This window comes from Panthera onca, chromosome X (genome assembly GCF_046562875.1).
Source record: "Panthera onca isolate mPanOnc1 chromosome X, mPanOnc1 haplotype 2, whole genome shotgun sequence".
Taxonomy (NCBI): domain Eukaryota; kingdom Metazoa; phylum Chordata; class Mammalia; order Carnivora; family Felidae; genus Panthera; species Panthera onca.
The window spans coordinates 96,715,021-96,740,479 of NC_138357.1; the positions used below are offsets into that span (position 1 = coordinate 96,715,021).

Sequence of the window (25,459 nt, forward strand, 5' to 3'; positions counted from 1 at the left end):
TCTGAATTCCCAGCTCTGTACAAACATCTGTTATTGGGAAGTGCCTTTTTCTGGGGGAAAAAAGGCCCCAAATGTTACTCATTTAAAGATATTTTTTTAAATATTTATTTGAGAGAGAAACAGAGCATAAGTGGGGGAGAGGGGCAGAGAAAGAGGGAGACACAGAATCTGAAGCAGGCTCCAGGCTCTGAGCTGTCAGCACAGAGCCCAACATGGGACCCAAACCCATGGACTGCAAGACCATGCCCGAGCCGAAATCGGACGCTCAACCGAGCCACCCAGGCATCCCAAAATGTTACTCATTTAATTACAGTATGACATTTCTGAGCTCTTTCCCATTTGGAAAGATATTCATAGAGAATAAATATAGTCTCCCGGAAGGAGAGCACACAGAGAAATATGGCCACAGAAGAATAACATATATTTCCCTTATCTCCTTCCTAATCTTTACAAACTTGCACCTAAAAACTGCAGAACAGAACTCCCACAGTGGGGTGGGGGAAGGGAGTGAACTACAGGCTCACATATTAAGCAGCAACACTTGCTGCCTAAAATGGACACCCCTGAAAAAAATTACCCAGTTTACCAGTAAACAACCCAAATGTATGGTTTTAAGCTATTACCCGGTACTGATATAAATGCGGGTGTTTTCTTCAAATAGCTTTTCATAGTCTGCAGTTTTCCCAGTGTTCAGAGGGAAGGTAAAACTTACTCATAACTTTAAATCAAGAGACCCTCAGAGAAGAGGACTGAGTAGACACATTGTGGAGGAAGCTTTGTGAAAACAAACGAAGTGACTGGCACAGTTGTTAAATGGAATATGGATGCTCGATCAGATACCAGCGTTGTATCCGTGTTAAATTTCCCAAATCCAGTCACTGTACTATGGCTATGTGAGAAAATGCCTTGGCTGTTAGGAAATACACACTGAAGCATTTCAGAATAAATGGCAAAAGAGAGAAAGCGAGAACGACGAAGCAAGCACATCAAGATGCTAATAGGTGAACCTGGGTGAAAGATGTAAAGTACTTCCTTGCAGTATTCTTGAGGCTTTTCTATTAGCTTGAAGTCATTTCAAAATGAAACATTTACAAACACCAAATGAAGCAATTTTAGATTGACCTACTTAAACACTATGCTTGCTGACATTCAGTTTTCTCAAGGGGTTGATTTAATGCCAAGAGCTCTCTTCCAAAAGACTTATCCTATAGCTACGTCTTTCCAAACTGCAAGACTATCTTCAGAAGAAAAGGAATTACCGAGATACACATGAATCCATGTCTATCTCATGCTCTGAAATGACCCCTTCAATAACTGACAAGTTTTTCTTCTAACCATGGAATGTCATTTACATTTGATTACTTGTTTATGTTAATATCAAGTCACCCCTTTAGATTTCTGAATCCATATACCGTTTGTCGTGAAGAGATTTGTATTGCCTCTTTTTTTTTGTATCACACACAGCGATCAACAGACAGCTGAGCAGAATCTTCGTATCCAGCAGTGCAGCTTCAACAGGAGTAAGTGCTTATAAAACAGAGAAAATTCCGTGAGCCGTTGGTGTCTTGTAAGTCAGAATCCTAGCACTCTCAAATTCCCCATGCTACAGAAGGAATTTCCAGGTGAGGTTGTGAAACCATAATTCATCACAACAACACCATTTTCAAATTTCTGTTTTTGAAATCATCCCTGACATCAAAAAGCCATGAAAGGACCATATAAGGAATGAAACACAAGGGGAAATTGAAAAATTAATTTATTATATGAAGAAACATAAACAATATTTATTAGCATCAATGGCTGCAGAGAAGCAGCCTGCAGAAGCTCACATCCACAGTTTATCGACTGAAGTAGCGACACATGACACTCAGAACCACAGCACTGATGTTCGAAGGTGGTTTCCAAGGAAATGCTATATATGACGATTTCGATGTTTATTTTCCCATTTACAAGGCTGAAAAGATGAAACCCACATTCAGCCAAAATCTAACAGGATCAGGCATTCAAGTTGTAAAGGACAACTGTCAAAAGACGCTAGCTACTGGTCCTTCATGAAAGATGAAAGATACAAAAATGATCAGCTCGTGATCAGCAAAAGCACTTCTCAGATTTCAATGGGTCTTCCTCCTCTGAGTACCATGTGTTTGGCTGCTAATTTTTGTGAGCAACTGACGCCAAGAGAGAGGGCAGCTGCTGAGTTCTAAGAATAAAGACCATTTACACTCGCCCTTCCATAAGGTCAAAGGCCAATGTAGTCACTCAAGCCGCTCATGTGGATGATACTGCTTGTTTCTTTTCTAACAGTAAAAACATAATAATAACCTGTTTATAGACTTGAATGACTATAATAACAACTCCTTAAATATGCATGGCACTTTAAAATATTTTCACAGCATTTTCACATCTATTATTTAATTTGATCATTCCAACAACCTTGTGAGGTAGGCTGAGCAAATGTATCTTCCAAATTTGGTGGGTGAAGAAACTGAGGCGTACAGCAATTTAGTAACTTGCAGGGCTAGACGGGGAGGTTCCAACCTCTACACTGTGCTGTCCCCAGTAATGAAGAGACAAAGTCTAAAAGTGTTTGGATGATCTTATTTCAATGAAATACTTCACCTCCATTCAGCCAAATGATAGTGGTTCAGTTGGAGCAGCTATCATGACAAGTTATGGCATGCAATTAAGTAGACAAAGCACTGAGAGTTTTAAAAATGGAATTATAATGAAAAACACATTTTAACTCTCTGCACGGGAGGGAATTTGTCTGTCTTTAGGGCAACCTAGTTCTGTAGTCTGAACTATGATTTTACCATTTCGGAGGTATGATAAAAATAATTTTAAAACAAAAATTCTCAGCTCACCAGGACTTAAATTTTCACCATACAGAAAAAAAAAAAAACAATGCTTTCTCTCCCCCAAAGTGAATGGACATACATGCCCCAAAGCAGGAATATCTGTATATCAAGGGTTAAAGATGACAAAATGTCTGATTTCGTTACCAAACGTCTTTGTCCTTATAAATGTGGCTTGTAATTGGGTTAGAGGAGTCTGACAGACCATCACTATTAGTTTGGTTTGGGGTCATTCACGATGCTTAGCTATCTTCTACATTAAAATGATTGAAAATGCATTCGAAGGCTCAGATTTGTAACAGTTCTTGAGACAGGCTTCCAAACCAAGGTTGGAAGAATCTACCTTCCTATCCCTGTCTCATTCTGATCATAATTCCTGCTCAAACTCACCATTTGTAACCTGTCCCCTGACAGACTGCCTATTAGAAACTGGATGGGTCAGCAAGTTCAGCCATCAGGGATCCTTAGACCCATCAACCCTGACTGACCTGCTATGTCCAGCCTAGTCAGTGACAGGTCACCTGTTTCCAGATACTTCATCATCAAGGTTTTTACAGTAAAGATAATGGCACTAGATCCAGGCATTTCCCCAAGACAGCTGAGGATATGCTACACTATCCTTTTATGGAACAAATACGGTTCCAGATTAAAGGAGAAATTATACCTGAGACAGGAGAGTATAGGAGCATACAATTGGAGATCTCATTCAAATAACTCAGAATCATGCCAAATCAAGATACATTAAGGTAAAGACAAAGATCTTCTGGTTATTTCATCTCTTCCTATAATTTAAAAACTTGTGAAGCCAATATCTAACTTTGGGAGAGGAGACCCTTTTCCTTCAAATAATGAAAACTAAAGTGCCCTACACAGCTGCACTTGGTGAAAGATTCCTGTGGAGTTCTCTAGAAAAATTTAAGTCAGCCACTGTAACTCTTGTCTAAAATTCTTCTGACAGGCAAGGAAGAGGGGAAAGAGAAGAGTGTGAGTTTTATTTTCTTCTTCATTAAGAAGGCAAATCCTAGCAAATTCTACTAGAAATTTCCCAGAATTGTTAGGACAGGACTGAACCTTGAAGAGGTTTAAACCTATCTTCCAGCAGGATTATTTATCTTCAACCATCCTGAGAAAGTAAGATTTCTGCTTATAAAAGCCTCAATCATTTTGATGTTTTAGCAACCCTCTTAATCCAGAATTTCTTCAGCACTTCGAAAGAATGAAACTTTCCTAAAATTCTAGGGTTTCCACGCAAATTCTTTGCATCCATGGATCCATGGGAATAGTCTCCAAATCTAGACTTTTGAATCAATTAGAGATAGCACGCCAAGGTGGCTACAGCTGGTTATGTACAAAGAGCCCTAATGAGATAAAAATGGAACCTCTGTCCATTCAAAAAGCAAACCTGAAGAGCCCTCTCTGAAAACTCGGACAAGTATGATATTGCTGATGACAAAACCTTCTGGTCATGAGGACAGCTCATGGATGAAAGCTATGCTCGGAGGAAATGGAACAGGCCACCTACACCAGCAGCTCAAAACAAAACCTAGAAAACAAGAAAGCTCCTATCCTCATTCTACCTGACAGAGCTAGCCATCCCAACTCAGATAGCGAAGAGGCCAGTAATGCCTGGGGGAACAAGGTCAACTACCAATGGTGCTACCTTAGGCTGCCTCTCCAGCACTCAGGGGTTTCCCTGGATTCTCTCCATAGTTCCCACATGTCCAAGAGCTCTCTAAAGGGGAGCAGCCTGCAAGGAGTTGAGAGCTAACCCCCCTCTTTGTTAACTGTGCAGGGCTCATGACTTGTATGAAGGACAGGGATCAACCCAGAAAACAGTATGTGTGAACCCCAAGAGACTCAGGTCCTGTTAGGCAGAGCAGAGCTCGTCAGCATTCAAGATCTGGCTGGGCACAGAACTTATTTTACTGCTAGAAGGTGTCTCATCTCTGTCTTCGGTTGGCCTCAGATCTGTTTTTCCTACGGACTCATGGGCTTTCTTCTGCCTACAGTCACAGCAAACACACTTTACCCACTCCTGAAAGCTTTCAGAGACACTGGAGGAAAAGAGCTTTTTGCAAGGATGGAAGAACTGATAGAACACAAGCATGAAGAGGATGGCTGTGCAGTACCCAATGAGCAACTGCAGAATCAACAGAGGTGCGCACACGTACATGTAGATGTCGGTCTTGTAAAGATACCACATGAGGAGGAGGAAGGCATTCTCAATGAATCTCAGCATGTAGTACACCAGTAGCCGGTACCAGTTCTGGGACTTGCTGATGAGGTCCGGGTTGTTGATTTTCAGCTGCACAGCTGACCAGCAGAACATATTGATACCGGCATACAGTAAGGTGAGAAAGCACAGTACGATGGTGGTGCCCACCCGACTGAGGGCCTTCTCGATGTTCTCGGGGAATGGGGAGCCACTGCACCAGAAGAGGATCCAGGGGTACAAGAAGAAGCTGAAGAAGTTGATGAGTACAACCATCACCACCCAGGCCTTCAGGACGGAGGTAAAGAGGACCAGGACAATGACGCGAGTGGCAATCTCAAAGCTCCTCCAGAGGAAGATACAGACATAGGCCAGAGGCTTCACTTTGACATCGTATTCATCATACTTGATCTTGATGGCCAGGATGTTGCAGCGCAAGGCTCCATACACAATGGACAACAGGGATAGGACCATGAAGAAACCTGAGGAGAGGAGAGAAAGAGCACTGACGAGTCTCACCTGCACCAAGAATCCTGCTGTCACAGACACTTTTGTCAGTTCCTTAACCCATATTCCTTGGATCCTTCTCTTTTATGTTCCCAGGCTGACTTCCAGCTCTATCTGTTCACTGTGCCTAAGGACTTTTCCCAGGGCTGTGGAGGCTGCTCTGCCCCGGTGCTGGGGGCGCTTAAGTGCCGGGGGATCAATGCTCCCTGGAGAGCCCTCAATACCCAATTCTAGCCTATCCGGTAAGAGCCGGAATAGAACTACCCTAGCTCCCCCACCCCTTGCGTAGAGTAACTCCGAGGTATGTGTTCTATACTATTCACCAGTGTTTCCTCACAGGGCTACTTTCCAGTCACCCATGATGACAGCTGTCTGATAATGCTCCCTTTACTGGCTGCCCTGCCTTGCCTCATTCCCTTCTCCCATGCTCCTTACACCCTCCACCAAAAACACACGCACTCAAACCCTTGTCTCAGGGTCCGCTTCAGGTTCAACTCAAGTTGAAACACCTTCCTAACCCCATCTTGCTCTGCCTGGATATGTAGAATCCTTTACATGGTGTTCTTCGTTTCCTCAATCAGTTTATAAGCTCCTGAGGAGTCGAGAATGACCATGTCTGACATGTCATCTTCATGCCTCTCAACATATACCAGTAGTAGGTACACAAACAGAAAAGACTCAATAATAAACTGCTCAGTGAGTTCCTCTCTATCTGCAGGACCTTTTAAATTTATACACTGACTACAGATTGCTCATTTTTCTTTACTCTTCAGTTACATTTAAGAATATGACTGCAAGATTGCCGAAGAAATGAGAACCTCCCCATTACTGAGGATCTTGTCTTGGGCTGAAAGGCCTTAGTATCTCAAGAATTCTCAGCTCTAGCTGCCTATTTATTTTTCTTTTTTTTAATGTTTACTCTTGAGAGAGCGTGAGCAGGGGAAGGGCAGAGAGAGAGGGAGACACAGAGTCCAAAGCAGGCTCCAGGCTCTGAGCTGGCAGCACAGAGCCCAATGCGGGGCCTGAATTCACAAGCCATGAGATCATGACCTGAGCCGAAGTCGGACGCTTAACCGATTGAGCCACCCAGGCGTCCCTCTAGTTGCCTACTTCTTAAAATGACCTATGGCTAATGGGTTTATCCAGTTTATCTAAAGCAGAAGTTTGGGGAGACAAGATGTGGCTCATTTAAATGGGACATGGTACCGTGTTCGAGAGTGTGACACTATGGCTGTGAGCTACGGTCTCAGAAACGGGCCGCCAATCCGTGAACACAAACTGTATGGTCAAAACTGAAATATAATCACTTACTAACAGGCTGGCACCACCTCCGAATATTGCAGCAAGAAGAGACTGGAGGCAGGGCTTGGAGTCAGGAACCAAGAGTCTGGCTCTGGTTTTAGTCTTATCCCGCCAGGCCACACTAGGGAAATACAATCTCTTTGGGCTCTGTTTTCCCACCCATAAAACTGAGATAATACCTTCTGTGCCTGCTCCTTAAGGTGCAATGTCCATAAAACATAATTGCCTCTACCTAAATGCATAATTTACAATGCACAGGAATAAAGGTTTTTTTCCTTACTTAAGTTCTGAATTGATGGAAAAAAAACATCTATATTTGGTGGACGCAAAAGCTGTGATGCCTCGGTACTTACATGCCCGGCAGAAGCTGAATTTTACTCAGAGGCTCAACTTTTTTCATAGTCTTTTGGCAGTGATTTAAATCATCAAAATCATTCACTGGAAAGGCTGTGATCTACTAATCAAACTTAAAAGATGGAAACACTATCCCAGGGGTAGACCAGAAAGAAACTGGACTGAATTATTTTTCCTGAGAGGCTAATTCACTGGACCACTGTAAAGCAGTAGATACTGGCGATGTATTTTTATGTTTTATGTATTTTATATTTTTACAAATTTTTACACCCTAAGGATCTGGTAGTGAATCCTTTTCTTTCAGTGCTTATGTTTTTTCCACTATAAGAAAAATACTTCATATGCAGAAGATGAGCTAAGCGTAAATAATTAAAATGCAAATTGCATATTCATACACATACAGTATTTATATTGTTATATTTTTGGTCCTGTAAATTACTTATTAATGCAATGACTCAAATAATTTTTTTAAGCATTTACCCATTTTTCTCATTAAGTCAATTATTTCCAAATTATACTTATTTCTCTATGAAGAGAATTGGCCAATCATTACTCAATCGGCGCTCAGTAGCAATCACCCACTGAAGCTTTCTGAGAATGCAAAGAAACTGTCTTGAAATCACTGACCTCAATCATCACTCCCACTGCTGGCTGCTCACTGCAGAATTTCACAGATAGGAAAGGGGTCCAGGAAGAGAGAGAGATGCACTTGGAAGACAGAAGCTAGTAGTACAGAATGCTTGGAATGCCCATTTCTACCTCTGGAATTAAGCTGTTACCTAATGAATGGCTAGGGTGATGCGCATGCAAATACTTACTTACTCAGACTTAAATGAAGAAAAGTTCCCTGGTGCCATTTCCCAACCTTATCTTCCCACAGTCAACAAAAAGGGATCAGTTGGCAGTCACGCCCATTTAAGTGGCATTTCATAGAAGTCTAACATCCCCTAATAATCCTATTCTCATTTCCTATGAGTGTATGTAGGGGGCACATTTTGCTGTTCTCATCTTTTGTCAGAGGGCAAGACATCATTTTAGGCAAAGCTGAATAGAAGGCTGTGGCAATATGCCAAACTCTTGGCACACTTCTAAAGCTTCTTCCCACTCAATTCCTGCCAAGTAATCTCCTTCCAAATGGACTCTTTTCCTATTTCACAGAGAAAGAAATTGTTATTAGGCACAAATTTGCTCATTTCCTGACTTGACACAAAAAAACTGAATTTCTATGTTAAGTGCTTTAGAACATTTTATTCCCCAGGATTCCCCTTAGGAGGGGAACTGAATTCTATTTGGGAGACAAGGGGAATGGTTTCTCTGTTGCTCTGGAGAGTTAACGGAGGCTGCTCCCAAGATGGAAGCCACTAAATGGCTGCTCTCTGTGATGCAACTACTCTCCATGGACACTGGATCTTCAATAAAATGACTCAACTTGCAAGACAGTTTAGGCCGAACAGAGATTTCCCCCAGCATTAGTGAATGACTTCGAGGAGGGACCTGAGGCAACCTGAAGGAATGTGGGGTACAGTGGCAGAGGGCAACTGAGGGAGTTAGCACAGTAAGCTTCTGGAAATTGGAATTTTACCCAGATTTCTGGAGGGTAGTCGATTTTAGCTCTTTTGCTTTCAGCTCAGTAGACAAAGTGCTTTTCCTACTATCTGGAGCCAGGATCTCCACCTGTGCTGCACTCCGCCACTCGCCTCCTCCTCCAAAATTTGCTCCAGTTATCATCTTTCTCTTTTCAAGTTTCCAGCTGCTCCCTCTATCTTGGCTCTTTTCCTTGAGTGTATGAATATGCCTGAGTCAGCTGCATCTAAAAAACCATCCTTCCTTTGCAAAAACTGGCATGATCGCTGAAGCTATGTGATGGATACAGGGAGGTTCATTATAGTATCTTCTCAATCTTTTTGTATGTTGCAAAATTTCTGTAATCATGGAAACAGAGAAAGCAAGGGAGGGAGGGCAGGGAAGAAAGAGTTGGGTGCGGGAGAGAGAGAGAGAGAGAAAGGACCCCTTCCTTCCCCCTGCACTTCTTTCTACTACTACACTCTCTTTGAACTTTTCAGTCAATCCTCTTGAGTCATCTGTAATCAAAACACTCTTTAATCCTCAACTCCTTGCAGTCTGGATTCTGGCCTTGTTCCTTCCTGATCTCCCTGTAACACTGTACGTTGTTTCCTCGCACCTCCTGGAAACTTCTCCTGTAGAAGTAACCACACTGTTTGCTCCTACTCATCCTCTCGCTTTCCTTGCAGCCTCCTTTCAATTTCATTCACTGCCACATCTTTCTCTTCCCCTCAGGAACTGTGGTTTTATGTTCCCCTTCTAGCCAAGGGCCTACTAGATTTCTCCTCCGAGATATCTTATAGGTGCCTCAAAACAGACACCACGGACAACAACAAAACCACAAACAGAACAAACCATTTCCCTGAAAACTCCTCTGATGTTTCCTCTAACAGCCCATGAGACCAACAACCCAGAACACGCTACCCAGAAATGTGCATATTAAGTAGGACTCTTTACCTTCCTCTCCCATCACAGCCAAGTAGATCTCTAAACTCTGGCTGCTCTGCATGGCTCATGGGCCAGCAGCCCAGACCCCGACTGGGAATTTATTAGAAGTGCTCCAGCTCAGGGGCACCTGGGTGGCTCAGTTAAGTGTCCAACTCTTGGTTTCGGCTAGGGTCATGATCTCACGGTTTGTGACTCTGAGCCCCACATCGGGCTCAGCACTGACAATGTGGGGCCTGCTTGGGATTCTCTCTCTCCCCCCCCTCAAAATAAATAAGTTTTAACAAAAAAAAGGAGTGCTCAACCTCAGACCCAGTAAAGCAGAATCTGTATTTTAACAAGATTTTTAAGGTGATTTGTGTGACCATTACAGTTTGAGAAGTGCTGCTCTACATGTTTTCCTCTTTCTTTTCTGGTTCTGTCATTTGTTAAGTCTCATACGGTTCTTGCCACAGAGTCCTAACTCATTTGCTTCTCTGTCCCCTGTCTTCCTCTTGTCTTTGCTTGGATAAACCCTACTTGTTCTTCAAGGTGCAGTTAAAGTGTGAACTCATCAGTGATGCTTTTCCTCAGCCTTTATTCAATTACATTCACTCAGTTGTGCTAAATGCTTCCAAGACTCTTCCAAGCTCAATGAACCCCTTTATTGGGATCTCACAGCCACCTATTCATGTCTTTATTGCAATACTTGATATCTTTGGTTTAGTGCAATCTCCTAGGTGTAGCTACTGTTTCCTACAGATTTTTATCACCAGCACCTAGCACAGTGACTGGCACGAAGCAGGTAATTGATACATGTATGTTGAATAAAGAATGAATAAGTGAATTCAAAATTGCACCATGTGTGAACAGCCTTTTTCACCACTGAATAAGGAATTTAAGCTCCAAATCTCTCACAGATATAACTAAAGTGAGCAATGAAAACTCTCAAAGCCCCTTACCAGAGGGTGATTTCTGTGGTTATGGGCTTCCTATGCAAATACGTCTGCTTCCATGTGCCTTTTACAATCAAGAAGTTGCACCTGTTTCCAACATTTCCTGGGACATAAGATCCAAATTACAAAATGTCTTTCAGGTCTACATTCTAAAAAAGTTCTCTTTGAGGTACATGACAGGCCTGCAAAACAGGGAGATATAGGAACAGTACAATATTCTCTGACCACAGGCCTAACTAAGAAAGTCAAGTACTGCTTCAGCATATGGGGCCCAACCAAAACCAGGACCATTCTGGATTATCTTGGCAGTGCTGGGTTTTCCTGGCCAGTTACCTAGATCACTGTTCTTGAAGGATTTGATAGCTTATTCCCTGCAGTGATCTGTGACCACTTATTCTAGAACCCAGTGTTCTGCTTTATTTTTTTCCCCAGTGGTCTGCTTTAATTCCAACCCAGGCCCTGACAAATGATTAACAAAACGTTAATGAAGCGGTTAACGATGAGAGATCATCATCACCATGAGCTTGTACCCACATCTGCCACCGTCCCTCCCCAGTTGCTACAATAAATATTGCTTTGCTTCTTTGTTTCGATGGCTTTATTGAGATACAGTTCACATTCCATACAACTCACAATCTGAAGTGTACAATTCAGTGAGGTTTTTAACAAGTCGATCCGTAGATATGTGCCACCATCACCAGAGTCAATTTTAGTACATTTTTATGACTTCAAAAAGAAACCCTGTACCCTTTACCTATCATTTCTCTAAAACCTCTCCCCTACTCAGCCCAAGCAACCACTAATCTACTTTCTGTCTCTATAGATTTCCCTATTCTGGACGTTCATGTGAATGAAATCGTATAATACGTGTCTTTTCTGACTGATTTCTTTCCCTTAGCATAATGTTTTCAAAGTTCATCCATGTTGTAGCATATATCAGTCCTTCATTCCTTTTTATGGCTGAAAAATATTCCATTGTATGGATATACTACTTTTTTTTAATATGATATTTATTGTCAAATTGGTTTCCATACAACACCCAGTGCTCATCCCAACAGGTGACCTCCTCAATGGATTTACTACTTTTTTATCCACTTATCAACTGATGTAAATTTGCATTGTTTCTGGTTATTGTGAATAGTGCTATTATGAACATTCATATACGAATGTGTTCTTTTCAGTCCATAGAGGTAGAACTGCTGGGTCATATAACTTTATATTTAATTGTTTGAGGAACTGTCACACTGTTTTCCAAAGCAATGACACCATTTTACATTCCCACCAGCAGTGTATGAAGGTTCCCATTTCTCCACATCCTTGCCACTATTTGTTATTATTATTGACTTGAATCTTTATTAACTTTTTAATTCTAGGCATCCTAGAATCAAAGGATGTGTGAAGTAGTATCTCATTGTGATTCTGATTTACATTTTCCCGATGAGTAATGACGCCAAGCATCTTTTTATGTGCTTATTGGTCATTTGTCTATCTTCCTTAGTTGCCTTTGGTTCCTAACTGTAGAATAAACTCATAATACATTTCACACAGGCCCATATGCATCCCAAAAAGTTTAACAAAACTCAAAGTCCAGATCTTCACAGACTAATTTAAGAACAATATATTAGGCTGACCCAGAGCCATCAATGAGCATTTTTTTTAAAAAGCACAATTCTATCATCTCATGCTTTTTTAATTCCCTTAAAAAAAAAAAAAAGGGCATCAAAAAGCAAAATGAGGATTTTCATGCTGGAATGGTAGACTAGATTGTTTTGGCCCAATATTTCTGCCAAGAACAACTGGAAAAACATCCATTCAAAGGCATCAAAGATCTACCAAAGCAGTGAATATTTCTGGGGTCAAGATCTCAAAGAATAGAAAAGTCTCCAGAAAAAAATCTGAAGCTGCTTTTCTCAAGACATTTGCTCATATGCTAGCGGGTACCAAGAGACTAAGAATCTGAACACAGCTTTCAGCAGTCTCTCAAAGCTGGTGGGTTTGGGAGCAAACATTGACATTCTGTCCCTATAACAGTCCTGGTTTACACCCAAAGCTTTCTGGTGGGAACCCAAAATACTAGATGAGAGGAGTAAAGGTGACCAGAAATAGATCAGCCCTCACAAAGACTGGAGTACAGAATTCAGCCAAATCAAGTTGTAACTGACTCACATTGATCTGTATCTACACCAATTACCTGCTATAAACAAAAGTAAAACCTTCCTGGAGAAAGAGAATTCATTCAGAGCCTCAAATTATCTCTATTTTTTAATACAAATAACTAATATTTAATTAAGAATAACTTGGCATGCCAACAAGAAAACAAAAAATTGATCAAAATCCAAGAATGAAAATAGATGATGAAAAGACCCACAGTAAATACAGATATTGGAATTATCTGACACTGACTTAAAAATATCTGTAATTAATATGTTTATGAAATTATATAAGAAGATAGAGAATTTATCAGAGACCGGAAACTATTTTAAAAACTGAAATGAAAACTATAGAACTGAAAAACACAATTATGTACAATTTAAAAATCAACAAATGGGTTTAATAGATTAGAAATGGCTATAATGATAACTAAGCAGAAGGCAAGTCAGAAGAAAATGGAGAAACAAAAAGCATGAGAGACGTTTGGGCCAGTGAAAATGCCAGAGGGAGAGAGAGAGAAGAGAATAATGGGGTCAGAAGCAATATTTAAAGTGAAGAAGGCTAAGAATTTTCCCGAAATGCCGAAATCTAAAACTAAGCCCCAATAGGATAAATACAAAGAAAACTACAACTAAACAAGTTATGTTAAAACTGTAAAACACTAAAGTCAAAGTGAACACCTTAAAAAGCAAGCAAGCAAGCAAACAGATTAACTTCAAAGAGGCAACACAGACACTGGCATTTGAAAAGAAATAATGAGAATCTCAAGGTAGGAAGAAAATAACCTTTAATAGACCTCCATACCCAAAAATGAAGGTAAAACAAAGACATTTTATGACAAAACAAAAATGAGGGAATGTGTCACTAGCAGACCTGCTCTAAAGGAAATAATGGCATTGGTATTTCAGGCCCAGTGAAAATGACCCCACATGGAAACACGGAGATACAGGAAGGTCTGAAGAGGTACCAAAAGGATAAATACAACTCAATTTTTATAATGAGCAAAAATACTTGAACAATAACATCACACACACACACACCCCTCAAAATGTCCACTAAAGACCTGAAAAGGAACTCAAGCTCATTAGTCATCAGGAAATGCAAATTCAGAGTAAAATGAGACACTACTATATACCCACCGTATTACTAAAAGTAAAAGCAAGTGTTGGCCAGTGAAACTCTTATACACTGCTTGTAGGAATGTAAAATGGTACAACCGGTTTTACAGTTTCTACTAAAGCTACACATCGGCATTCCCTACAGTCCAGCAAATTATACTCCTGAGTACAGACATAACAGAATTGCATATATACATATACTAAACGGCAAGTACAAGGATATTTTCAGCAACATTACTCTTTAAGTTTATTTATTTGTTTATTTATTTTGAGAGAGAGAGAACACAAGCAAGGATGGGGCAGACTGAGGGAGAGAATTCCAAGCAGGCTTTGCATGGTGGTCAGTGCAGACACATCACGGGGCTCAAACTCACGAACTATGAGACTATGACCTGAGCCAAAGTCAGATGCTTAACCCACTGAGCCACTCAGGCGCCCCACGGCAGCATTATTCTTAATAATCCCAATCTGGAGATAATCTAAATATTAATCAAGAGAAGAATGTATCAACTCGTTGTGATATATTCATACAATGGAATGCTACACAGCTACACTACAGAATACACTTGTGCCACAAGCCACAACATAAACAACCCTCACAAAGACAGTGTTGAACGAAAGAAGCTAGGCCTGATTCTATTTATACAAAATGTTTAAAAGCAGGAAAAATTAATCTGTGATGTTAGAAGCCTGCTTTCTGCTTATTGGTTACCCTTTGGGAAGGAGGCTTGGGAAAGTGATTGAGAAGGGGTACAAGGGTACTCTTCTGTTCCGTGACCTGGATAGAGGGTTACACGGGTGCATTCCTTTGTGGTACTTCATCAAGCTTCACTCATATGTATATATATTTTACTATACTTACTAGCCACTTAATGTTTATTAGACTGCATTTTAATTTTTAGTTTTTTTATTTTTAGAGAGAAAGAGAGCGTGCAAGTGGGGGAGGGGGCAGAGGCAGGGAAAGAGACAGAGAGAATCTTTTTTTTCCCTTTTTCTTTCTTTCTTTTTAAAAAATATACATCCAAATTAATTAGTATACGGTGAAGCAATGATTTCAGGAGTAGATTCCTTAGTGCCCCTTACCCATTTAGCCCATCCCCCCTCCCACACCCCCTCCAGCAACCCTCTGTTTGTTCTCCATATTTATGAGTCTCTTCTGTTTTGTCCCCCTCCCTGTTTTTATATTATTTTTGTTTCCCTTCCCTTATGTTCATCTGTTTTGTCTCTTAAAGTCCTCATATGAGTGAAGTCATATGATATTTGTCTTTCTCTGAGAGAGAGAATCTTACGCAGGCTCTGTGCTCAGTGTGGAGCCTGACATGGGGCTTGATCTCACCACTGTGAGATTATGACCTGAGCTGAAATCAAGAGTAGGATGCTTAACCAACTGAGCCACTCAGGTACCCCTAGACTGCATTTTTAAAGGGCAAAAAGCTATTCATTCATTATTGCAATGAAGTTGTTTCAGAAAGTTTTCTTCCCTATCCTGGCAAAATGCCAAGTGGAAAACATGGTTCAAACCCCTACTTTGCTCACTATAGCAAAACTGGTTCTACAGATGTAACCAGAATGACATCCTAATACTGGAAAATACATTTCAAAGTTCTAGTGACTGAGACTTTGCAGTTACCAAAATCTCACTTGAACATCTGCCAGTTTTCCAGATGTTTAGTCAGAAATTGAGGACTTTCAATACATATTTATATCTTGTTGAGTACTCAAAATTGTCAGGACAAATATTATGGCCCATCATTCATAGCACACGTGATGTGATCATTACTGTCTACAATCCTCAGAGATCCTGAATGATTTTGCTATTTTTCTTCCCAAAATATTTTGATTCCTTGCCTAAGGAAACCGGATGGTAAAATCTCCTCCAGCTCATCTCTTTTATGTTAAAAAAAAAAAATTATTGTACATTTACTTCATGCCAGGGACTAGTGTAAGCACATTACAGGTACTAATCACTTCATCCTTACAATTCTACAAAGTAAATACTCTTATAATCCTCATTATACAAATGAGAAAACAGACAAAGACGCTAAATAACTTCCCAGAAATCACTCAACTAGCAGAGCTAAGATTCAAACCTAGGCAGTCTTGCTCTAGAGAGTCTTGGTCTTAACCAGTAGGCAATTCTGCCTAAATAAATATGGTAGTTCCATTTCCCTAGCAGTGGCCTTAGCTTCACTTTTCATCTCTTTTACCAGTGGAAGGGAAGCGTCGAGAATCTGCCCAGGACCTCAAGGAGTGTGGAGAATGCCTCCAGAGTATTTAGGGGAGCTGTCCAATTCTTCCTTGCTTCCACTGAGCCCAAATTTACTATCTAGTTTCTATTACATGAGTATTCTCTATATAAAGACTTCCTGAAATCATGCTGTCCAGGTACCCGGGAGTGGGTAGGCCTCACTGCACTAAGCTGGTTTCTGGAAATTGCCTCCCAAGGCCCAACAAATGATCGGAAAGAAGTGAGGCAGGCTCCTCTATCTGCCCTGCCAGCTTTCTCACCATCCTACCTCAGGCAGACAGAAGAGACATCAGTGAGTTTAGCTACATCAAAGAAAACCCTTGCCCTCTATAGCCAGACAAAGGAATTTAGTACCTGATTCCTGCACTGGCCCCTATATCAGGTTATCTAACAGCAAAATGGTAGCAAGATCATTCAGAACGTCAAGACGAAAGTTCTACATTCTGCTGTACCTTCCCAACTATGGCTCAAGACACACCAAACCGTGTTAAAACACAGTTACTCATGTACAGTGAACTTTGTAAATAAATGGGCATGGCCACTTGACCCTCTCTTCCATTTTCTGCTTTGCCAACACTTGAACACACAAATGTTTGCACGTACATCCTTACCTCCACTAGTTTTTTCAACTCCCACAATAATTTTCAGTATAATTCCCCCCCATCTATCTTCCCTTCCCTGTTTTCAAATGCTTTTCTGTTTTTCTTAAATTTTTTTTAAACATTTATTCATTTTTGAGAGACAGAGACAGAGCGTGAGTGGGGGAGGGCAAGAGAGAGGGAGACACAGACTCTGAAGCAGGCTCTAGGCTCTGAGCTGTCAGCACAGAGCCCAATGTGGGGTTGAACTCACAGGCTGCAAGATCATGACCTGAGGGCAAGTTGGCCGCTTTAACTGACCGAGCCACCCAGGTGCCCCTCGGTTCTTCTTATTTAATGGACTCATTTTATATGTGCTTATGGTTGTAAATAACACAAAAACCTTTAGAAATAGGTAGAACATAAATAATAACAAATGGATAAATAAATGGCTTGGACCTTGCAAAGAAGACCTCAGTTCTCTGTGTGTGACTGTACCTGCTCAGTGCCCTCAATTCTAAGCTGTACTACCAAAACCTACTTTGCAGAGATATGGATGTGGAATCTGAAGGTCCTGTGCCAGATTCTTCAAACACAGGCTCTAGAAGGAAACCTGAGAAGATATATAAACAGCATTGCCATCCTCCAGTGAACCTCTTGTATGGTGGGGGCAGGGGTGGGGTTAGGGGGGAGGTGCTTCCCACTGAGTAGCACTAAGTAACTTTCACTGGTTTGTGGTCACAGAACCCAGAAAGGAAAATCAAGGCCTACACTTAGGCAAAAGCCAAGCCTGGATGAAAAGTCTTGGTGATATACAAGAGCATTTTTACCCCACTGTATTTGGAGGTGAGTTCAATTTAGGAGGAATGGATCTGAACCCACCCCCAAGTCTTATGAAACTTCGTATTGTCTTATACACTGACATACACCATTACATAATCATGCAGACCATTGTTTAGATTGCTATAGTAGCTATGTATACTCTAGTGAATATAGCTGAGAATGCTCCTTGGTGTAGAAAAATACTATATATATTTATATCACTTCTTTGTTGGATTTGCAATAGCCAAATAAATTCATCTGGTTACAGGCTGATGAGAGCATTATGTGGTACAAATCAGACATCTAGCATAGGGCAGAGGTTTAAGCAACTTCCATACTGGAGCAAAGTCAACACAGTCCACCTAAATCAACTTTAGGGTAAGAAGAAAACAGACTATAATAATTTTTTCCAGCTTTATTGAGGTATATTTATATACTAAGAAGTGCACATATTTAATGTGTACAATTTGAGGAGTTTGAACATATCCAAGTAAAATTTTTAGTAAGTAAAATTTAAAATAACCACTAACCTAAATTAGCCCATATTTAACCAATTTGCCAATTAAGCAATGCTCTACTTTTAGGTAAAAGAGAAATAGGTTAAATTCACATCTCTAACAGAATACACGCTGAACCAAAACACAGATCCTGTTTTGTTCACTGATGCCTGGCACCAAGTCCAGCGTCTGGCACACAGTGGGTGTTCAATAGAGATATCCTGAAGAAATTAGGTGGTAAGTAGGATTTATTATTAAATAAAAAATAATGTATTCAAGCCAGTGGTACATATCTTCTTCATTTACCAAATCATATGCTACAAACATGTTCTAAACAGTGTACCATCTCAATCCTTTAACAATGTTTCTCATATATATGGGGTCTTCTCCAAAGAAAGGCAGAAAGGTAACAAACATAAGGCTGAAAAATACACAAGCAAAATAGGTTTCTGCACGGCCCACGTTTACTGGAACATCAAATGCTCAGAAATCTCCATTCCTTTTTTTTTTTTAATGTTTATTTTTGACAGGGAGAGAGGGAGAGAGAGCGCGCGCGCACACACATACAGGAGAGGGACAGAGAGAGAGGGAGACAGGGAATCCGAAGCAGGCTCCAGGCTCTGAGCTGTCAGCACAGAGCCCAACGCGGGGCTCAAACCCACGAACCAGGAGATCATGAGCTAAGCCAAAGTCGGATGCTCAACTGACTGAGCCACCCAGGCGCCCCTCCATTCCCTTTGGGCTGTTTCACTGAGTTCCATGGCATATTTGTTCTGCCAGCCACTCTTGTTTTGAAAGAGATCAGTTAACCAACTCTTGGCTCAATGTATTACCATCCTTTTTACTAAACATTAACTAAAATAATTCAAACGTACTTCTAAGAGGTTTAAAAATGAATAAGACAACTTTGAAATCAAAGAATTAGCAAGTTTTCTAGATTCTTTCTAGATATTCATTGCTCTACTCACACACACATCTGTGCTTCCTTTAATGAACCCTAACATTTGGATCCTGGTTCACAAACAGCAAAAGAACTCAAAAAATGTTCACAGAAGCAGACAGTAACAACTGCATGTCCTTAAGTTCAACTCAAAGTAGCCAATTCTCGGAAGTTCCAAAATCATAAGTTTATTATCTTTTTCCTAAAACACAATGAACATGTGCCACTATAATAACCTTATTATAAGATGCTTTGAATTTATGTTTAATATTATTTTCCCTAGAGAAAATTCAATTTCATTCTAGCTACTGAGTCCAAATTACTTTTAGGTCTCTTGAGGCACAATTAGAAATACCAGAAATAGCTTCCAATCTGAAGCAAGCATTAAAAACTACTTATCTCTGGAAATATAAAGCTTGGCTCTCTAAATCTTTCTTGGTCTCCTACATGCTGAAAAACCAAAGAATCAGCCTTAATAATAATAACAGAAGGGCCAGCCCTACCAGTGACTATTATCCACATTACAACATAGTCATGGAAGCCAGTTTGACTCTTTCTACATGTTCCCCTTGCCCATCTGCAAATCTCCAGCCCTTACTGAGCCAACCTTTTATTCCCCCATTCAGTAGTCAGGGTGATCTTTGACTGCAGAGGATGAGGAAGGGTTGAGGCTATCACACCTGAGAAATAAAAATGTGAATTCAACTCCCTTTCTAAAAAAGTCTCTAGTATGTCCACATGGCCTGTCACCAGGCTAAGTGCTATTAAACATGTGCTTAAGGCATTTTTAAAAACGTGTTTGCAGTAATGTATGAGGAATGTTATTATTTATGCACATTTTTCTCAAATTAAAGTTCTTAATTTAGGATAGTTTTAAAGGTAGACATACAAAAGCTGGTTCTTAGAAAAGATCAACAAAACTGATAAACCCTTAGCTGGACTGACCAAGGGAAAAAAAGACAGAATGTTAATTACCACTATCATTAATGAGGGGATATTACTACCGACATTAAATATATAAGGAAATATTATTAACAGGGTTTGCCAATAAAGTTGGTAACTTAGGTGAAATGGACAAATTCCGGGAAAAATACAACTTACCAAAAGTGGCACAAGAGGAGATGAAAAATCTGAATAGCTGTCTATCTATTAAAGAAATTAAATTCATTAGCAATACCTTCCCATGAAGAAAAACTGATTCATCACTGCTTTGCATTAACACCAGAGAAGGAGCCAAACATGGAATCCAAGCTACTTGAATCACCTTTTACAAGGTTAAAAATTTCATTAAAATCCATTAAAGTTACCAATGCTATACCAAAAAAAAAAAAAGAAAAAAAAAAGGGTAGGCATACAGCCCTTGCAGACTTGCTATCTAGTGTAGTTTCCCTAAAAGGGGACCCTCCATAAAGAAACAATCAGTGATACAGTGATAAATTAACCTCTGGTGAGCATCTTAACCAAAGGCTTGTACCACAAGCCAATGTTTTCTGCTTATCTTATTTAATTTTCACAACAATCCCGTGAAGCCTGTGTTGACAGATGCGGTTTATAAATTAAGAGACAAAAGGTCTCTGAGGTCAGCTTGGTGACACTATTCAATAGCAGAATAGGCTATGAGCCCAAGCTTCTGACCTTAGTCTCAGAGGATTTCAAAAAAGTACCAACTGTGTTCCAGCTTCGAGGCTGCCTGGAAGGAGAGTGCCCCCTGAATTTCCCAGCAGTGATGCCCCAGAGCTGTGGAGAAACCTCCAGCAAGAATATAATACTACATTGTTTGGGCTAAGACTTCCCTAATCCTTAGCTGCCCCATAGCGTCTTCATGCTCTTCATGGGTGTCTTGACCATCTAAATTTCACATGAGCTCCCATATCTCTTCAAGGAAATTTAATTCAGAACCTACTTAGGCCAACAAAAGGGAAAGAGAAGGGAAGGGAAAGAAAGAAAAGGGAAGCGAGAAGAGAAGAGAGGAAAGGAATAAAACAGCCTTTGTAACATTTCAAAGCACTTTCAAATCCATTATCTGACTTATCTTCCTACCCTCCTAAGGAGGTAAGCAAGGCAGCCATTGTCTCTTCTGCCTTATAAAGGAAACTGAGACCTAGGAGGACACACGAATCAAAAGGAGAATGGAGAAACAGTGTTAGAGTTCTATGGTAGAACAAGGGTTGGCAAACTAGGTCTTATTTTTGTATAGCTCATGAGTTAAGAATGTTTTGTACATTTTTAAAGGGTTGTAAAAACAAACAAAAATGAAGAACAAGACACAGACCACGATGGACTGCAAAATCGAAAATATTTACCATCTGTCCCTTTACAGAAAATTGTTGCCTGCGATAGAACAGTTTTAAGTCACACACAAGAAATAAACCAGCACTACATTCATCAGAGGCATAGTTCTCAAAATATCATGTTGAGCAAAAATACAAATTTTAGAATGATGTTTGCAGTGTGATAAGGATTAAAGACCTACAAAACCAATACATAGTATTTATGGATACAGTACAAATATAGTTATGAATCATGCATGAGAATGATAAACTCTGAAATGATGACAAGGGTCACAGGGTGCCCTAATTATACTAATAATATTTTATTTCTTAAAGAGACAAAAAGATAATTCTGAAGCAAATATTTCATGTGACTGTCAGATAAAGTAGGCAAGGAGGTATGTGTGTGTTTATTATATTATTTTCTAGTCCTGTCTCTATGCCTTAATATTTTACAATATCAATATTTTGAATTAATGTACAAAGAAAAAATATCTGTGGTTAATAAGTGGGTGGATATTACAGACACGTGTGTGGTTTTTAGCAGGTCTCCAGAAAAACACCAAAAAAGCACCCCCCAGAAAAGCCCTCGTGACGTCCTTGGGGGAAAGTCACAGAAAACTCCTATGCTAATGTGAGTGGTTAGATGGGATTTGCAGCTGAATAAGCAATCTGTACTCATATTCTTCAATACTTCCCTTCAGGCTAAAGGGCGTATGTCAAGGAGTGTGCAGGACCTTGGCCTTGGGGCTGTCCTAGTCTCACATTCCTGTCAAGGACTGAAGACATACACGATAGCTGGGACAAAACCAGGAAGACAAGAGAGTCACGATTCAAAATCATCTCAACAGGCTGATACCCTGGGTGTGAATCCAAGAAAAGGAAAGATAACAAGAAAAAATATCAAGCCCTACCTTTATATATTTATATAAAAATATAAATATAAAAAATATATAACATAAAAATAAATATATGTTTATATATTATATTTCTATATATGATATATAGAAATACACTGTATAGGTACAAGATGCGTAAATCTTGGCTTAGCTGCTCTCAGTATGACAAAAAAAAAAAAACCTGGGAGAATTTATATCTATCCATATAAAACAATTGTATCATTCAGCTCCTCCCAAAGCTACATCATTTGGGCACATAAATAAAATAAGAGTTCAGATTAATGCCGAAAAATTAAATAAAATGAAATGAAACATAGTCCCACTGCTACCAGCTCTTGTTGAAATAAGTCTGCAACATCATACACAATTATGAATGCCATGTTTTAAGAAAAAAGTGCCAAGCCAGATTGTATCTCAAGTACCATAACCTTGATGGCTACAAAGCCTTCCATTAGAGAAAGAACTGGAGGATCTGGAGAATGAAAAAGAAAACAGAGTCAGGATAGTTGTAAATATTTGGAGATCTGGCATGTTAGTAAGGGGTAGTAGATGTGTTAGTGTTGCTGTAGTGGGAAAAAAAAATCAGGTCTAACCATGGGGCTGAAGATTAAAAGAGGTTGATTTCCATACAAGTGAAAATCTCTACTTAGTAGTGTCAGCTGGTGGGGTATTATCATGCAATGGACTTATTTCCCCCCCAATCTCCTCTCAACTGTGGTTTGTGGAAACAGAATGTGGAAGAAGTGACAGTGCCCCAGTTCTGAGCCTAGATCACAAGAGACTGCAGCTCTACATGCTCTGACTTTCCCAGAGTCCTGCAACCACCAGGAGAGCCTGCTACGGAGGTAGAGACCACATGTAAGTGAGCCATTCCAAGTGCAGTCATCCCAGATCAGTCAGTCATTCCCAAATGACCCAGACTGAGTGTGTGCTCATGAGCAAGCTCAGCCAAGATGAAGCCTAGCCTGGCCCAGACCAGAACTGCCCAGTTGACCTGTAGACTAATGAGCAACAATAAATGCTTATTGTTTAAAACACTAAGTCTTAGGTAGTCTGTAACTTATAATAGCTAGCTGATACCAAGGAGACCTCTTGTCCCCTTTATGGCAGGCACCTTGGTCTCTACTCACCCCAGGCTATTCCCTCAAGTCTCCCACCTTCAGCAATCTACAAATGAGAATCAGGCCTCAGTCTCTATGCTCATGAATAATCTTTAACTACAGGGTATACACCAATGAGAAATTTCAAGAAAGCAAAAGTGGGGTGGGCCTCTGGGTTCCCAGCTTAGAAGGCAGGAAATGCAGTGGTTGGCTACCCATGTTGTGAACACTCTTCATCTTGAAAACCTCACTTTAGGTGGCTTCTGGGAGGGGAAGTGAGGGCATGTATATTATAGAAACTCCTATTTCTCTCTCCCCTACCGTCAGCTATTTCCTTATAGAAGCTGAGGGTGGGGATGTGGGGGTTGATTGTTGGAGGGCTGGTTTGTCACAGTTGGAAAATCCTGAAAAAAGGAATCTGGCCAATTCTTAGTGGTTTTTTTGTTTTTTGTTTTTTGTTGTTTTTTTCTGAATGTGGCACATACAGCACCTGAGCCTGATGTCTTCTTGGGGGAGGGGAAAGGAAAAGTCCCACTTAACTTATTATATAAGAAAGAACATTCTAACAAGAAAGTTTTAGCAATGCAACGGTGCCTTTTGAGTACTGAAAGCTATCCAGCAGAGGCTGGTGGACCACCTTTAAGGGAAACCAAAGAAGGGATTTCTAGATAGAGTGCAAAGTCGGACATGATGACCTCTTAAACCCTATCTACTTCTTAACATTCTACATCTCCATGAGAAGCAGTGTTGGCTAAAAGACTAGCAATGGGCCAAGCATCCAAAAACATGGGTTTCAGTCTTGGCTTTGGGCCCTTGAACCTCCTGAACCTTGGTGATGCAGATACGATGGACCTCCTACTCTTAATTGGTATTCTTCCTCCTTTCTTCCTTGAAGGCAGAGTTCTGATTACATGCTCACCCTCCCATATGTTCAAGGAAGATGCTCACACATTTGGCTCCTGGAGTAAATCAAGATTTGTATAGACTAGTCTCCTACAATTTTTTTGTTTCACAAATAGAAACAATGATATTTGCATGGTATATTCACTGGGTTAATTAGATGAAGTTGATCTATCTCTTCTAGGCCCCACCCAGCTGCTTTGTAGGGACAAGGGTATCTATACCTTAGAGGCATCGGTAACTCTCTATTACTATGGTTAGGGACTGGTTTAGCCTGACCCATGTCTGGCCAATGAAACCAGAGTAGAATTCTGCTGAATGAAAAGGTGTTCCCCCCTCAACAGAAAAAAGCACACAGGAAGAAACCATTCTCTTCTCTCGGACTTGGTCATGCCTATATGTGATGTCTAGATCTATAACAACCTGTAGGAGTTTTAAAACATGGCCCTTCAAATTCTTTGATATTCTTCCCATCAAGGAGTAGGGTCCATGTCTCCTCTTCTTAAATCTGAGATCTAGTGAATGCTTAAATAATAGAATATAGCAAAAATGACTCTGCCACTTTCTGGGTAAACACATTAAAAAGCAGAAAATTTCCACTTTGTCTCTTAGAACACTCATTCTTTTTAAAAAAAAATTTTTTTAACATTTACGTATTTTTGAGAGACAGAGAGAGACAGTAGGTGAGTGGGGGAGGGGCAGAGAGAGAGGGAAACACAGAACCCGAAGCAGGCTCCAGACTCTGAGCCATCAGCACAGAGCCCGATGCAGGGCTCAAACTCTGGAACCTTGAGATCATGACCTCAGCCAAAGTTGGACACTCAACCGACTTGAGCCACCCAGGTGCCCCAGAACCAAGGCCTCCAGCCCTCAGCCCCACCTAAGCAACCAAAAGAAAACAAAGTACCAAACTGCCAGCCATGTGAGTAAGCCATCTTGGAAGTGGATTCCCCAGCCTTCAGTCAAGCTGCTCCAGCTGATACCACATGGAACAGAGTGAAGTGGACTCTGCCAAGATTTGTCAGATTACAAGTTCATGGGCAAAAGAACTATGGTTATTTTAAGTCACTAACTTTTGTGGTGGTTTGCTCTGTGGCAATATATCATAAATAGTCCTCTTGCAATCATGAGGGGAAACAGACACAAAGATGGAAAATGCCTAGGTCCTTGATGACATTGCTGTGCCAGTAAATCAGCCAACCATGGGATCACTCTGCCGCTGTATCAGGTGAGGTATAATAAAAAATTTGTTTATATACATAA

The 25,459-nt window shown here is 40.4% G+C and overlaps 1 protein-coding gene across 1 annotated transcript in view; it reads right to left on the minus strand.

Annotated features, from left to right (window-relative positions):
* Positions 1-1,739: 1,739 nt before the first annotated feature.
* The window catches only part of XK (X-linked Kx blood group antigen, Kell and VPS13A binding protein), a 64,558-nt gene continuing 40,838 nt past the window's right edge, over positions 1,740-25,459 (minus strand). Inside the window, exon 3 of the mRNA XM_081793522.1 lies at positions 1,740-5,549. Coding sequence (XP_081649648.1) covers positions 4,723-5,549 — 827 coding nt within the window. The 3' untranslated portion in view covers positions 1,740-4,722. The remainder of the gene's footprint in view (positions 5,550-25,459) is intronic.